Raw genomic sequence first — 18,248 nt, forward strand, 5'->3', positions numbered from 1 at the left:
TTAATCCCAAAGCTCCTCACATGGCTATAGGGATCATTCATTAATTAAGAAAATGAAGAGTGAAGCTACACCTGTAGATTATATACACAGACATAAAGGTTTCAGATGCATACTGCTCTTTGCTAGTTATAAATCCTCCAGACTCCTAATGGCTGAGTGACCCCACATTGGTAACAGATTTTAGGAAAAAATTAGGAGAGTCTTGCCAAAAGTTTCTATGATGTTGTATTTTTCCATTAAAAAAACAAACCTAAATAAACAAACTAACCAAAACAACAAAAACAAAACAAAAACCAAAACCAAACCAAACCAGCATAAAAATCCCCAAAAATCCCCAAACAAGTATGGAGGAAGATAAAAAGAAATGCTAGGGGGAGGTGTTTCATAATGCAGAGAAATTACATTAGCTCATGACGTAGATCAGGCAAAAAGAAAATCCTGTTTTGTGCCAAACTTTGATGGAAGTAACTGAACATGAGATGACAATACCCTCATAACTTCTTATATACTATTCTATAGGTTACCCATGTGTTACATGGGTAAGGCAGCAGCTAATAAATACCTGTAATAGCAGAAATAAATACCTGTAACTTTCAGCAAGCATTACCCAAAGTGAGCCACCCAGATCCACACCTATGTGCACAGAGCACTGAACATAAGAGCATAACTCCCTTCCTAAGTATGAATCTGCTGATATGAGCCAAGATTCTCCAAAGTAGCTATCAGACCTGGGGATCTCACTTGTATGCCTGATTTGAGATATTGAAAAAAAACAACTTGTATTGCAGACAGTTCTGGGTAAGTACCCCCCTAGTTTTGATCTATTGATAGGAATACATTGTATTATTGCTCTTGAAGTGTCATCCTTCAGCAGCAAAGAGGGAGGGAAAGAAGAAAGAAAACAGGAAAACAGGTATCAGTTATTCTCATCTGCTTGCCTACCATGGCAAACTCTTGCTGATGCTGATACAAATTTGAACAGTTTCCTCAAAGCATAGCACACTGCAGATTATTTTACAGAGATGCTTCCAAGGCAATTCAGTGAGCTAGAGCTGTCTGTAAGTGAGAACACTGCAGACTTTTTGGCAGGTACATTCTTGAGGGAAATAGATTTATTTGCTACGTTTGCTTGTCTAGCCCAGCACCTTGTACTCAGTGGTAGTAAGAACTTTACTTTCTGTTTGACTTCAGAATACTGTGATGGCTTTATGCATTTCTGTCTTTTGATTCATACTTTTTTATTGAACATCACTACTACTCTTGCCATATCACTTCAGCTAACTCTAAAATAAAATGGAAAGGGAAAGATAAACCATACAGTCCCAACAAAAAAATTTTAAAACCCCCAATTTCTCTCACAGATACAGAAATTTGAGAGTAAGCACTGGAATATGGAAATCAACAACCACTGCAAAGCCAGAAATTACAGATAAAGTAAAGTCTCCAGGCAAGCCATAGACTTGTTTGCTGCCACAGGGTAGCTGACCTCACTGAGGGACAAACTGCACATTTCTTCCCCTAAGGCCCAAAAGAAACAATCTACACTGAGAAAATAACGTTGTTGCGGCAAATTTTGCTGGCATTGCAGCATCTGTAAGGGATCATTTGTCTTTGGACGGAACAACATGATGTTGCAAGAGAATTGTGATGCCAGCCTGGCCTCTGGCAGTCACAAGATCCATAGCCCTGTTCTACATAAAAAAGAATTATAATTTAGGACATTGAGCAGGGTCATTCTGCGCCATTTTAATTAAGAAATGTAGCACTTATGATTTAACAAAGGAAAAAAGTTCTGTAATAAAATGTTTGACAAGCTTCTTACGAACTATAGCTTTGCCTCCAGAAGAAGATTCAAACATCTATAGGACAAAAGTACAGAAACTGTGATAACAACTGGCACTGCATGTGACAGTGCCAGGCAAGGCATGTTACTGAAATATAATGTAACATGGCAGAAATGTGATTGCAAAAGAGTAAAGATGATCAGCTGAGCTGGCTGAATCTGATGGAAACAGAAACTGTCTGCTGAATAGAGGGAGAAGAAAATATCTGGAAGAACAAGAGCTTGACTGGTGTGGATTTTTGTGAACAAAGCACACTTTTGTGTGTAGTCTGAGGCTGTAGAAAATAGGCAGGACTGATGGTGAGTTCCAGTAGCCTATAAAAGCCTGAGGAAAGAGCTGAGGCCTCTGCTTGTTGCTGGCGATTTTCTCAACAGCGGATCAAGTCTTGTTAGCTACGACCTCCCTGGGCTGTCCCCACGCCCTTGGACTATATCCAGAAGGGTGCTCCAGCTTCCAGCCTGGATCTTCATCTCAGCGTTTTCAGCTGCATTTCTGCTCAGACATGGTGCACACCAGTGCTGCTCTCATCCCGCCACCCCAGCCCAAATGGTGTGTTTTCCAGAAGAGAGCCATGGCCCACCCAGGCAAGGTCTTTGAACTGAGTGACTGGAGATGGGAGGGCACCTCCAGACATTTGAGATACAGCCAGAGTGCCCCTGTGAACAGCTTTTGGAGCTTACCTGAGGGTCTGTGCTGCAGTCACAAGACCATGGCTATTTTAAAGAGATTTTTAACAAGGACATACCTGAGAGAATTATTTCATGGAACTGAATTGAATTTAATGTACCTCATTTTGTTTCTTGGATAACACCACTGGACATGGGCACATTTGCTTCTTAGAATCATTGTCAACTGAATCCTTGAACTTCCCCATAGTCTCACCTTTTAAAATCAGCTGTGACGCCAGGGTTCAATAAAACAAGCAGAAATTTGAGCTTCACAATAAATATAATTCAAATATACATTTATGATACAGAGGTGTTTTGAATGAACAAAGTAGAGCATAAATAAAAGCTCACATACCATGATGAGTAGCATGATTTTGTCTAAAATTGAGAGTAAGGGACAGGGCTAGACTTGCATTCTGAGCCAGGAAAGATCATTGGATGCAAGGCATAACAGTGACTTCCAATAAAACAGCTTAGGCAGGAAAAAAATGGGTAATTTTAATAAACATTTATATGAAATGTAGTTATTTTTATATATAAAAAGATCCTTTCAACCAAGCTGACATGAGTTCAGCAATTAAAACAGAAATATAGAACATTAAATGACAGAGAATTCACTAAAAAATAGAGAAGTAAGGAATCCCCCATTGACAGATAGGGTGAAACATCAAGTTGGGAAGCAATTAAAATAGAAATATAGACATTTAAATGGAAGAGAATTCATTAAAAATAGAAAAGTAAGGAATCCCCCCGTCACAAGGTGAAACATCATGGACTGGTCAGACTCAGCAGAGAGAGCATTCAGATGCAATAAGCCTGCAGAGGTAGCACACACACTATGGGTTCTAACAGAGACTTGAAACAACAAAGAGTTGCCAAGTGAGGAGAAAGCAAGGAGATGAATCTGATCCAACTATCTACGAAAATAGCCTCAACAAAGTTTTGGAGATTAAAGTAAATTAGTACTTGTGATGTAAAAGCTTTGTACTCTTTGAAAGGTAGCTTGTAAGGCTGACGAGGCGAAAGAGTTAAGTTCCCATTGACAGACTTATTCCTGTATATAGTTGGGTCATATTTAGTAATATTAAGTTTGCTGAGCCTTAGGCTGACACCTTCTGGAGCCTACCCAGGAGTAGGAACAAATGGATTCTCTATCTTGTGGGCAAGAATTGCTCCAATAATTTATTATTGAATATGAATCCATTAACAGTAACAATGTAATAGGGTTTGGAGGAGAGGGTGTAGCACAAATTATGCTGAAAGACTAACAAATCTTCATAATGATTTTATTAACCTTGGAGAAGTATGAAAAAAGAGCACTGATTTCCCAGGACTTCGGTCTGTCAGGGCTGGCAACTGAAACCAACAAAAAAAATGTTGTGTTCTACAAAGAGATTATATTAGATATTAAGATGGTCCAAAAAAAAAAAAAAATCAATAAAGTCTGAAACTTCCAATGGCATTTATATGTCAACATTTAGAGGGCTGAATACATTAAAGATTATTTGAATTTTGGAAAGTTGCTGAAAATTAAAATATAGAACAATCAATTCTGCCTAAGTATCTAAGATACAAATGGCAATGCTTCCAAAATAAAATTTTGTTTCTGAGTGCATATGTAAGACCAAAACTGAAAGGACTTCACTGGCTTCAGTAGTTTGAGCTCACTCACTCAAAGTCAAATAAATCCATCAGGTCAAGAGACAAACACAGTACAGCATAAATTATCCAGAGAAGTCATGAAAAACACCTCCAAAAAGGCCGCATCCACAAGTTCTAAGAAGCAATTGAGCTGTTTAAAAACCATTAAAGAGACTATTACCTAAGGAAAAGGAGCGCTGGGAGAGCACATGTACCTTTTACCTGCAAGATGACAGAAAGCCCAAAGCTCAGCAGTACGAGGCGATGCTGCTGAGCCCCAGAGAGACCAGTTTCCTCAGGAAATATAGGGGAGTCTGCTAGAGCTGCCAAAGCTGGTAGCAAGAAGGAAGGGAGGTTGCCACAGCTCCATGTCCAGCACACAGTGAGGCTGGGCACATTCTCCTGACAAGCACATGGGGTGTACACACACCCCAAGCAGGGTTTAAGCCAGGTAAGGGAAGAGGCCAATAAGAAGCGGATCCTGCGAGGTGGGATAATGCTTTTGATCATGCCAATGTTCTCCCTTACACAACTGGCTCAGGTGTAGAATCTTCCTTCCAGGGGAGGTACTGGGACATTGCCATGGGTAGGAGTGGAAGCTTCAGAAAATTTTACTAAAGAAGCCCATTGCAGGTGCAGAAAGGACCCCCTTGCTTTCCAAACTCCTTCTCAGAGACACAAGCTCAGGCACAGCTGGATTCAGTCCTAGTTTAGTGAGAAGGCAAGAGACTGCACTGGTCAGGCACAGGGCATGGACAGACTGACACCTGTATTCACCATTCCTGGCTCACATGGGATTGACTGGACCCTTTTATCTCTACATTCACAGAATCATAAAATTCCATTTTTCCCAATGCACTTTGATTCATCTTTTCTCCCACTTTTGGTCGCTACTCTCAATTTCCATTACAAGTCCTGTACATGCCTAAATACATGTCCCATATGTCCTACAGGTGCTCTCTTGCCCCTTTAGGCAGTAATGTTCTCAGTTTGTACAGTTATCCTGGGAGATGCTCACCAGTCAATGCTCTTTGGTGATTTTCTCACCTGGACCATGGACTGATTACTGTGCTGTGAAAATCCTAGAAGTCAGGTTAGGGCTCCATTTCTCTGATGAGGATATTTTGGTTCCCCCATTCCTTTGCATTGACAGAGATTGGTCTTTAACCACACCAGGGGCTCCTCTTCCCTTTCCTTGCTGTGCTACAAGACAGGCTCTTAATAATTTGGTGCCACCTGTGAAACTTGGTCCTTTGAAATTAAACCTTATCCTGTAAGAACAAAAAACAAGGTGAATTTAATTGAAGTGGGGTTCATCCCCTCACAGTTGAGCCTCTGTGCTCCTTTCTGTCTGTGGATATGAGTGCTTTGCCACATAACCTTGCAGATTCTTTTTCTGTAATTTGAGAGGCACCTCCTTTTGCATGCAGAGAATCTTCTGCTGAATTCAAACTGAATGTCTACCCAGATGCTGATTTCTACATCCCAGCTAATGCCTGCTTGGAGTGAATCTATGGAACTGTAACCTAAGCTAATTCTTAACTGTTACTAAAAGCATTTTAGGAAAAAACAAATTAAACCAAGAGTAAAAAAATTACTGCTATCAGATGCTACTCTGTCATGGTTGGACACCGGCACAATGCCAGTGCCCCCATGAAAATGTGATCCCTCCCTTGAATGCTGTGAAGTGGAATCTAGAATAGAGCAAAGCAGGCCCAAGCTTAATAACAGGGAAAAAAACTTTATTAAACTACTACTACTAAAGAAAAGAGAAAACTAAAGAAGGGAAAAAAAACCCACACAAAGATCAAATGAAAACCTTGCAAAACATTCCTCCCCCCACCACCCAACTCCAACAAACCACAGTGAGACACAATCTGGACCCCAATCAGGTTTCCACCCTCCAAACAACCGATACTCAGTCCATCGAGGGAACAGAGTCTCTCCTGTGCCACAGACCCCCCAAGAAACACAGCTCCACATCCTGTGTTTCCATGTCACACATGGCACTGCCCGGAGAAAAGTTTGCCATGGTGACCCTTCACCTTTCCATGCACAGTGCTCTCACCACTAAATGCATGGATGGACAGACTGCTTTTAGGATTTTTCCTTTCAAGGATGCCCTGCCAAGAGGGGAGGAAACAACAGTTCAGTTTTTCATTGTTTGGGACCACAGTCCCCCCCATTTTCCCCTGGGGCCGAGGGCTCAAGAACAGAGATCTTCTTCTCTTCTCTTTCCTTTCCAGGGCAAGGGGGCGCCACCACAAACCCCCTAACCTTTTCTCTGTTCACTCCACTTTTGTCTTTTTCCCAGCTGAAGCAGGTCTCTTGACTCACTGGCATCCTCGCAAAACACAGTCCCTCTTGAAGGAGAAGATTGGTTCAGGTTGTGGCTAACACGGAAAAGTCCAGCCAAAAGCCACTCCTTGTCCCCCTCCCATCCAGAATTCCTCCTTCCAACATCCCATCCCAGGGTCCAAGGTGTCCCTCTTCCTCTCTTTCAAACCGAGGAGGGGAAAGGAAAATTCACAAAGCTTTCATTTCTCAAGAAAGGGTTAAAAGTCCGAACTCCCAGGACGGCTCGATGCCCGGACATCCAGCAACTCCCACGCACTGGGCACCTTGCAGCAGCTCCCCCCGCTCCTCCTTCCTCGCGGTGGAATTACTGACAGGACAGGATCGCCGCCGTCTCTTTCTCTCTCGCCCTCGGGAGAGAAACCCCGGGGCGGGGGGGTGGAAATGGAGACATCCCAGATTTCTTCCACCCTTCCATCTGCAGGGGCCAGCCCGGTTCCAGTCCTTCCACCACCCTTGGGCCTACCTTTCAGGCCATGGCCTTCCCCTCCCCCACCCAGCTCGTGGCTGGGCAGGGGAGGTTTGCACTGCACGCTGACCGGAACCAAAGAGAGCGAGTTCCCCTGGGAATTCTGCTTTCAACCCCTCTGTGTTCTCAGAGGCGTGTCTACTTTCAATTGGTCAATATCTAAATTGACCTCTTCCTTCCGGAAAAAAATTCTCTTTCCGTGTCAAACCACGACATACTCATCCAACCATTCTAGAACTTGAAGAGGAAACCACCGAGTTACTAATATTGAATACAAACTAATATTTAGATGACTCTCAGTATGTATGTCCAAGCATGTAGTCGGCTCACAGACCGACATTACACTAATCAGAACTATGTGGGAGTCTGAAGGGTAACCCAGCTAACTGCAGGCAAGATTCAGACTTCTCATGTCATGTTAAGAAGGTCCAGGATGATGAAAACATCTGTAGATAACACATAAAACCATGGAGAAGGTTCTCCTCCCTTCCCAACAAGATGTTGCAGTTGTTTCTCCCATGGACAGCATGTGAAAAATGAACTTCAACAGGTGTAAGCTGTATTGCTTGTTTTCTACCAGAGAACCCTTTGACACTTGAAGAATCTGTAAGCAGCAGAAATACTGATTAATTGATAGAGAACCAAATAAATTAAAGCACACGAACAGGAGGTCTGACAAGGTTCATAATACATTCCAGCAATTATAGAATGGTCGTGAGTGATGTATACAGCTTCTCTAGTCCTTTATCTGGAACCATTTTAATACAGAATTAATAAAACAATCACTTTTCTATTATGTCCCTCTTCACTCTCCCTGAGATGAACTGAGTGGAATCTCTTAGGTTGTCCATCAACTGATCTCATTCCTCACTTCTAGTCAAGAGCTTTACAAGTTAACACTTCCCTTCTGTGTCAATATGTTGAGACAGCACTCCATCCTTACAGATAAGGCCAAGTCCACAGCAACTATGTACAGGCTTGTCCAGTTTTAAAATGCCTGGATTTTTTTTGTGGTTTTCTAAATAGGAACTGGAATTTCAGTGGGAACACCTATATCTCTTTTTACATTTATAAATTAATTTCTTTACTACAGCATCTCTAAAAAGATGCAGAAGCCTAACTTCAGCTGTGCCCTCATGAAAACCCTTGTAGTGAAGGTGGGATTTTTCAGAAGTGCTTATATGACTTTAAAATTAGATTTGTTATCAATGAAAAATCAGCTCTAGAGCTTGCCTGTGAGTCTCACATCAGTCACCATTCCTTGGACAACTTCAAAGGTAAATTGTGCATTAGGACAGCTATTTCTTCTAGTGATGCAGTAGTGGAGACAGGCAGGATAACACAGAGTTTGCAGGGTAATTTGTAGTTTTATTGATACAGAAAATTAAAGTTTTACAGAACATCAGGCAAACCCATCCTCTTATTTGCCCAATACTTGAGGATGAACAGTAACAGACAAGAAAATTATCCAGTTACCTGTAGTGCAGCTAATGATTAAATTACGTTAAAACTGTTAACAATATGATATTGTAAAATATAAGTTCATGTACAGTATATAAATACAATAGCTTTCTGCTCCTTGTCAGGAACATAAGCTAATCACACATCTTGCAGTTTAATTTAGCTTGTGCTAAAGTACATTTCCATCTTAAATATATACCTTAATGTAAACCATACCTATGAAAACTCTGTTTCATTCCCTGCTTCTTAACTTGCAACAAATATTACAGCACTTTAAAAGTTGAATGAACACTCTTATTGAGAAGAGGTTTCTGTCAGAATTTCCTCTCTTTTACATCTTTGGCAATGCTTCACAGGACACTCTCATTAGTCAGACTTAGTTTTTTACCACATGACATTTTAATCTTATCCAAAGAAGGACACTCTGATTCCTGACTTTTTCTGTCTGAAAGAGCAGGTCATGCAAATGTGCTGTATGACTGTTAAAATTATAAAAATCCTACACTGTAGGATAAAATTGACATTGTGCAAAATATATTAATAAACATTTTAAAGATTGAAAAGATACAACATTTTTAGACTTGGCTACACTGGCCAACTGCATAAAAACACTACTTCATTCCTGGTCAGTCGGTGACCTTTCACTGCTCTGGAAACCTGTGCTTACAGGTTGCACTTGCAGGCAGAGCAGGAAGATGTGCATGGCTTTGTATTCGGGCCAGCCCTTCCAAGGTCTGATGGCTAAGCTAAGAACCCTCAAACCTATCAAGCTTCTGAACAAGTTATCTGACTTTTGAAAGGATATGTTACATTCACTGGGTATCAGGACCACCTCTGTAGGCTGTAGTTATCCAGCTCAGCAAATATTCAGTGATAGAACCGTGGCAGTATTCACTTGCACCTGACAAAACCACCCCCAAACTCTGAACTGGACCAGTCCTTCTGCACCCTGGTAGAAGCACCTTCTCAGAGCTGCTCACCAGGACACAGCTGAAGCAGAACATATATGAATGGACTTCAAAGCCCTTTATGCTCCCAATACATAAGTAGACAGATGAAAAACCAAGAGGAAAAGTAACGTGCATTTAAATCCTCTCAAGCCTTCTAAAGATGTTTTTTGCATAAATATTTCATGTCAAGTAAAATATGCTGCACAGAAATATATTGTATCAGTGTGTAGTGTCTGCATTAGGTAAATAACAGATTCATTATGAAACAGATAGAAACACTGAGATTTAACATCGTTTAAAACAGCTTAAAGACTAAAAAACCTTCAAGATGAAAAGCTGAAGTTACCTTTTTCTTCTCTGCTACTACCTGTGTTTGTTTCACTGTGGCACTTCCATAAGAAAGGTTGATTCTGTGATATCACACACTCATCCCTTCCAAGTGCCTGCCAAGCATTTAACTTTATCCATGCTAAAATCAAAATTAGAGCATTACTCAGAACTATTGCTTTAACATATACATGCAGTTTAAACCACATGCTATAACAATTCCCTATCAGAAATGCCCTCATCCACATGGAGATAAAAGTGCTCATTACAGTCACCAGATGGTAGATGACAGTGAAAATATTCTTAAGAGAAAATATAAATATAGATATATTTAGCAGTATATTACTCTAGCACTGCAATGCCAAATGGTAGATTACCAAATGGTAAATTTCTGAGGAATATACTGAAGGCAGGCAAAATATTACATATATTTCTATCTTAATTTGTATGACTACAGTGGAGAGGTATTGGCATAACATATTTCTTGGGGGAATGTTATGATTAAAAATATTCCTTGGAAATATTTGTTTCTTCATAACAGGAATGACTATGATAAATAGTTATGTTATTGCACAAACTACAGGGTTTTTAGAAAACAAGACCAAAAATAGTGCTTCAACATATGGAGTGAAAGTAATCTGTGAAGTGTGAGACAGAAAGTCAAATATGAACCCTGAAAATCAGGATTGTACATGGGGACTCAGTGGGCAGGCTTGCTAAACAAAATTGATTTCTACCTGGGTATCAACTTATGAACTTACTATTTTTTTCTTCCAAAACAGACAAAAGAAGCAAAAATACATAAGGAGCATGTTAGGTACCATTTAAGGCAGAACATAAGAATGCAAAAATAATTATTATATGTTCCCATAGAAATATAGATATGTAGTCTACAGACTTCAAGCCACAGGTAATAAAAAATACAGTATTTCATACTATTGTATAGTTGAAATCAAGGATAAAGAAATTGTGTAAAAAATGGGTCAGGGTAACAGTTACCAAAATGTACAAAAATAAACTGCTTATCGTGTGTGATGTTGAATGTTTTTCCATGAAAGTAATATTGCTTTAATAACCAAAACAAAATCTTTTAACTTTTCATTCAAAGTCCAGAAGAGATATATAATTACTTTCTAAAAAAATAGTGTATTTTCACATGTATATCCTACAGCTTACAAACTGTACCTCTTTACACAGTACCAGTAGTTGAAAGCAGGTCCTGAGTCAAGAATTTCTTGTTAATGAACAAAATATTTCACAGTGCCTGGTTAGTCACTTTAACCCAACCACCAAGTCTGTAGCATTTACATCTGCAGGAAAGCTCCCTGTTGCATTTGCAAGAACTGTGGATGCAGGATAAATTATTTCTTCAACTGTCACATATGTTCCTGTTAAAAATCCAACAAATCCAACAACAGCTATAAAAACATCTTTAAATATTGTCCATAAACTTAGGTTTTCCTTGTAGAAAGTGAGGATTTCAACCAGAGGCGGCAGAATCAGTCCCAGGGTGCTGCTGCTGACGGCTCCGACGAAAGAAATCACCAGGTCTAGGCGAGGGATCAGAACTGCCACAGCACCTAAAGCACAACAGGAGAAACGGTGGCTTCAGATTCAATGTCCTCATGAGAAATAAAACCACAACAAACACATAATCAAGTGGTTCAGGCTTTTTACAAAGCTCCAACATTCAGCCTTTTTCCAGCTCCATGTGGTGTGCACTATACAGACGAATGCATATATTCGTCAGTAACCCACATCTTCACGCTCATCTAAGAGACCCAGTTTCAATTCTGAATTTCAGCATGAGCTGGCAGAGCATCAAGTTAAAGTGCTCTTGTACTTACTGGGTAAAGAGATTTGGCCTGCAAATCATAGAGAAATGAATTATACGAAATTGCAAAAGGAATGTTTTAGTTTTTTGGTTGTCGGTAGATTTTTAGGATGAAAGAATAAAAGCTGAGGAAGAATAGAAGGGACTGTTGCATGCTGTCCAGGAGACAGTGTGCAGAAATATACTACAGTATATTAATTTGTATAATCTAATAATCTAAAAATCACATAAAATGATTCAAATTAACAAAGCCTATTGATGGCTTGGCAGTCACAAAGTCATTTAAGTGACTTTTACCTACAAACTTGAAAAATCTTGGTTTGTACAACTGCATTCAGTCTGTAAAATATCACTGTAATAGTTGCCTAGTTAACCAAATGAGAACATAAGGCCCACTAATACCTTTAAGCTTGACCAGTGTCACCTCCTGAAACTAAAACAGCTACAGAACAGAAGAAACACTTCTGGATTTAACCACTTTGGCTGGCAAGGTTCCCTAGTATTAACTCTGATACACCAGTTGTTGCATCACGTTTTCAGTCCTGGATTAGAAAACAGCTTTCAAAAGCCTCTATGTGACCCTTGTACGTAGTGGAAATGTCTTTTTTCTCTTCCATGAATATGCTGCCTTTTAACTATCACACATTAGTGTAAACATCCACAGCATCAGCCTGTTTGCACCCTTCCACCACATCTCATCAAGAAAAAGAAACAATCATAAAGAAAGGGAAAGGAGAAAAGAGGTGTAAATGCCACCAGCACACAAAAAAATACCATGTCATATGTTTCGGTTCTTCCATAACTCCCTTCTTCACTCTGAAGCAAAAATAAAAGCATGTTTGATTTTAGAGACATTTATTCAATGTTTATAGCAATGGAACAAGCAGGAAGGAGATCTCCATAAAATACATGAGGATGAAAACCAAAAGGTGTGTATTAGCTTTATAATGTATAACGATGAAGTTATTGCTTTCTATTTGCAGAGTGTCTTTGCTGTGGTCTGAGTGGCACCAGCTGCATCAAATTCTGACACACTGTGATTATAAAAGGCAGCATACTCAAATGATGTTCCTGTTGATGTTCTCCATTGAGAATGGAGAGAATTGAGAATAACTTTGGGAAAACTGCACTGGAAAATACATTCAAAATTCACTTACGGAACACAACAGTTGTCCACTGCTACCTGGCAACTGTTTGCTACACATCTTAATAAAACTTGTAACTATAGAATTCTCACATAAAAAGAAGCTAAGACGAAAAGGTATAAACCTGCAGAGGGAGAGTGGATTCACTAGCCCATCCTATTTGAAATGAACATATTATGCATAGATCTGCCAGAAAAAAAAAAAAAATCCATTAACTTGCTCCTGCTTGAGATGACTATAGTTAATTAACACTTTGGGATCCTAACAGAGATATGAGAGGCACTGTTTGGACAGAGAAAGATTAGGCAGAGACAGAAGTGGAAACCTTAGAAATATGTTGGCACTCCAAAATACGTATGACAGTTTTTTTATCCCACTGTTAGGATGGACCTACTCAATGCAAACAGTCTCTTCTTAACATGATGTGACATTTGAAGAATGGAAATGTCACATGTTTATGCATTATCCAGGACAAAGCTGAATGAAATGAGAAAGGAATTATGCCAAAGTTAATAAAAGTCACCAAATACCCACCACTGTAACTTTTGCAGCCATAACTGTTCAAGTCACAAGAGTAGGCACAATAAATATACAAACAATACAAATGAGCACTCAGACCAGATTGGTAAGTGTGATACTTACACAGCCACACAGAGTCCAAAAGTAATTGAAAAGTGCAGCTAAAGTGTACTGCAGTGTCTGGTAAAACTCTCAGCTAATGACTATGTTGAATGTGTTGTTCTAAAGTAAAAGAGAGGGCTGCACACTTATTATCTTGCCAATTCAATAGATGTTGTGGGTGTATTCATTAAATATAGATTTTCAACTTCTGTAATAGACCTCTTTCAGTTCCACATGTGTCCAGAGTTTAGAAGGCACTCATTAATTTATAGTTCATAGTTTTGATTCAAACACTCAGCTTTATTAAAATAATGAGACTATGCTTCATATTTTTTAATTGGAAAAAAATCCAACTCTAGTTTGTAATTGCTACAAGTTACAGAAAAACAAAATGCAGTGTGTTGACTTGAATCTCATCAAACATTTGTCTGACTCATACAAATTTGTATGAATCTGGATATTGCTGTGGGAGGAGGTTTGGAAAAGTATTTCAAGGTTTTAATTAGTGTCTTATTTATTCCCTAACAAGCCAAGAGAAACACAATTCAAGTTTATTACCTACCAAAGAGTGTATTCAAGAGTTAAGAAAGGGCTCCTTTTTCCAGAAGCAAACAAGGGGCATTCCTACAGGTAGGGAGCCTGATTTTCCCAGCCATTTGTAGCTTTCCATACAAATGGAATAAATGGAATACATTTGTACATAAAATGTAAAGAAGAAATATAAATATAAAGAAGAAATGTAAATACAATGTAAAGAAGAAATTCAGAATCCTTATCAGCAGTTATGAAACCTTCTGGTTTGGAAACCCAGCTGAAGAAGTAAGTTCTGTATTATAAATAAGACACTTTTTTTTGGCGGTTAAATTGTCTTCAGGCTTGCATAAAAGAGTGGGGGCCATACGAACAAAGCATTCTAGAGAGATAACAAGAGGTAGCATCATATTGCTTTTACCTTAAACTCTGCAGTCTAATCTCAAAAACCACAACTCATGGTTTCTCCAGCCCCTCTCAGCTGTGTAGTTCCACACTGGGGTCAGCTGAGACTTTTTGAGGGGAGGAATGCTATAGTACAATGTTTAGATTTTCTTAAGGGATGTAACACCCTTGGAAGATACTCTTATTCTCTTTATTTTGTAGTGCTGCTTCTTTTACAACTATTTGTTACAGAATCAACGTATTAGCTGCCAGACTTGCTTGTTGGGAGGTAATTCCAGTGAGATTGCTGGGGAAAAACTAAGTTTTGCCATTTACTCCCAACCTAAATGCATTATACCTGCTGATGAAGTCAAATAGGTGCCATATTCCAATACTTCCTCCAGTAATCAAATATTGAACTGCTTTATTTCTATCAGAAAGTAATGCATATGCCATATTAAATTGTTGAGCAGGATGGGCACAGCTGTAATTAGGATCTATGGATCTAAGTGAAGATTGAATATAACTTTGGTCCTACCCATAGATAGTTCAAAAGCAAAGCATATTATGACTTCATCAGGACACTTTAATCATAGAGCTTACTTTAAAAGCCTTTATTTCCATATTTGTAGCAGGAATTAATATATTTATAATCATATTTAGGAAGCCAGAAACCAATTTTGATATTTAAAATGCTAATAATAATTTCTGCTGTATTTTTCTTTTGTTCAATAATAAAGCTGTTTAATATTTCTTCAATAAAATAAATTATTTTTCTGATAATACCAGATTTTAGGTTTTATCTAGGTATTCAAACATAATTCTGACAAAAATACCAGATCAGTGGTATTCAAATGTTGCATCTGAAAAAAAGAAGTAGTACATGCACTACCAGTTTGGTAGTATGGCCCAAGCAAATTGTCCTAACAGCAGGTTTTGTAAATAGGCATTGTCAAAAAGACTGGGGGATTCTTAAGTACAAAAAATGTTGGATTTTACTAGGGAGTGGTAACTTCACACAGTTGAAAAGCAAATTGTCTCAAGTGACATACACCCAGTTCTCTTCAAAGGCAGTGACAATGCTGAGGAGGCCCCCGTCCTGCAGGAAGCCAGCACACCCCAAACTTTCTATTTGTACTACTTTTTCAGGACCAGATAACAGACTACAACATTGATGTATTAAAGATGGGTGTCTGACATCCCTATGACCTTCCAAAAGCACAAAATAAAATTCTATTCTTAGCACATAGATGTCTATATGGCAAGGAAAGGGTCCCTTCCGGGAGTTAAAAATGCAATAATTCTGCCTGTAGGTAAAATAGCAATTCAAAATATCAGCCCGAATCCTCTTTCCTAATCTAATATCCCAGGCTGCCCCTCTCTGTCCATCTTTCTTTACTGCAGCAGTGCTCAGCCACTCAATCTGGCATCCTTTTCTTCCCTTCCCCCTACTGCAGTGTTTCCTGGATCCCCTTCCTTAATGCAGCACCTTCATATTTTCTTCCAACTCCCTCCTCCTTTTCTGCAACACTTCCCTTCACATTGCCCAAGGTTTTTTTTTCCTTTATCTCCTGTGAGAATGGAAAAACATTTCTCTGCTATGGACTGCCCCACAAGGCTCAGCCAGTTTGGCTGCAAGGAGTTTACATGTGCAGGCTGGACAACTGGCAGGTCAAGACAACATCATCATCTCAAGTCACAATTAAAATTATTCACCTTTTAAAAATGAATGTCAAAGTCTAACAAAATCTGATGTTTCCATGAGAAGTTGCTCATGTAAATTAATAAAAAAGAATGCCTTCTATAGTGGACACCAAACTGTTTAGATACATATGTACAAAGGAATATGAGACCAAGTAGAAACTGTTACCTATATGCAGATAAACCAACGTGAATAATAATTTAAGAACATTTGTGAATAATTTAAATGTTGATACATGCAGTTTTAAAAAAGGATTTCAGTTAAAGATCCTAGTATTATATAATTGCAAATTAGAATTTTACTCTTTTTTTTAATAAAAATGATAATTAACATGGGGTTCTAGGTGGCATTTGTCTCAGCTGTTGAGACATTAAGACTATAAAATACATATAGAAAATATTTTTTTTAAATCTATTTAGATTGTCTTCACAAAAAGCTATTTTCTTAATCCAATTTTCTAAAAAGCATACTTTTAAATTTGCTCAATCTCAAAACCAAAACTAAATGGGAAAAAGAACAAAGCAGAAGACATGTTGCAGTTATACTATGAGCTGACAAATCCTACTTGCACATTGGAGAGAAAATGAGGGACAGCTTGCACACAGGACAACCACACACATCATCTAGTTTGGCTTTGTTCCCTTTGGAATGAAAAACTTCATCATTATCTTCCTGCAACACACTGTATGAGAGACAGAAACATAAAGTACTTCACATCACTTGCCCTCACACTACACCACCACATTTTTGATTGCTTTGTCCTGTGTTAGTAGAAAAGACCAGACTCACACAAGAGAAGATTATTTCAATATCCTCATCCTTCACAAGGAGAGATGACAGAGGACACTGCCCTGACACACAGGAGGGCCCTGTTCAAGGAATGGGTAGATCCATCCCTTCCCTAGAGCCCTCCACTTGTCTTAAACATGTAAATAAATTCCACTTTTACACCACTTTGCATCCAAGATTTCAAAACTGTTATCAGAAGTGGTTTTATTATTTTTATTCCTTAAGCAGAAAGACACATGAAGAATGACACCAGACCAAAGAGAAATTTAACAGCAGCACTGAGTTCAGTCTTCTTACCAGTCTACTTAAAATACCTACAGCCAGGGCAAAGGACTGGCACGTACCTCTGGTATGAGACACCTGTTTCAAGGCAGCATTCCTCCCTTTCTCCACTAATAAAACCACTCCCCTCAAGCTGTCTGTGTTCTATATAACCCCAAAATTCAGGCAGTGCAGTTAGTTCACATTTCTGATTCCACAAACTGCACCCATTTTAGCAAAATCCAGTGACACAACAATCCAGTGCAGAAGGAGGCTGTGTGAGAAGGTGTGGCTATACAGGGACAGGGATGAAGCAGCAGTAACACAGCTATGGAACAATTCTTCCCCCTACTCTCCTCCTCGGGACCACCCAGACTGACTCTGGGACACCCAAACTCTCTCTGAACCAAATGTCCAAGTGGTAGTCAATGGCCTCCGCACCCTGTTCTGCCTGCCCCATCAGACCTTCAGAATTAATGTATTTTTACTAAGCACCCCCCTAGGGTAGTGACCCAACAAGAAACCCAGACTGTGAGAGGCCAAGGAATGTCCTCACTGCACCTGAGGAATGTCCTCACTGCAGTTTGTCCAGAGCTGCAGTACCCAGTGATCTTCATAAAACCAGGATGCAAACGTGCTTGGCACAGCACACACCAGATTAGGTGTAAATGTATTTGACCATTTAGTTAACTACAAATCATATAGCCAGAAATGGCCCCTCTTTTAGGCTGTCAGATCTGAAGCATTTTATTTATTAATTTGTCTCTGCAGTAAATTTATTCTAGCTTTTCTGCTGATACTTTATCATAAAAAATCTTTTTAGACATTCTCCAGTGAAATAATGCAGCCAGCTGTTAACATGCATTTCTGGGTTCAAGGAATGAATGCAAAGCATACAGCAAAACTCAGTAATACTGAGCTCCAAATGGATGATCCTAGACCATAAGAGTACTGACATTTCCCACTGGCAGTCTCCTGATTCTACAGGCTCACCAGAAATGAGTCCACAATTGTACTTTTGTCCTCTTTGTCTCATGTTCTCAAAATAATCTGTAGCTCTGAGATGTTGGGGCTAAAAGGCCCACAGGTGGAAGGGCTGCAGCCCTCCCTTGGAGAGCCAGTCCTTAATGCGCTGACTTCCAGTCATGGTGAGAAGCGCTCACATGCAAAGTGCTTTACGCCTCACATGGTAATACAGTGTTACTCATTGGCTCAGCTTCCCTCACACCGCCTCCTCAGTTGCTCCTGATTTGACACTGTGTTTTC

At 39.4% G+C, this 18,248-nt stretch overlaps 1 protein-coding gene across 2 annotated transcripts in view; it reads right to left on the reverse strand.

Moving 5' to 3' along the window:
* Positions 1–8,324: 8,324 nt before the first annotated feature.
* SLC36A4 (solute carrier family 36 member 4) overlaps positions 8,325–18,248 on the reverse strand; it is a 97,192-nt gene continuing 87,268 nt past the window's right edge. For both annotated transcript variants that reach the window (XM_085574967.1, XM_077781327.2), the window contains one exon: positions 8,325–11,295. In XM_085574967.1, the coding sequence (XP_085431093.1) occupies positions 10,988–11,295 (308 nt within the window). In that variant the 3' untranslated portion in view covers positions 8,325–10,987. The remainder of the gene's footprint in view (positions 11,296–18,248) is intronic.

Source organism: Lonchura striata, chromosome 1 (assembly GCF_050655825.1).
Source record: "Lonchura striata isolate lonStrDom1 chromosome 1, ASM5065582v1, whole genome shotgun sequence".
Taxonomy (NCBI): domain Eukaryota; kingdom Metazoa; phylum Chordata; class Aves; order Passeriformes; family Estrildidae; genus Lonchura; species Lonchura striata.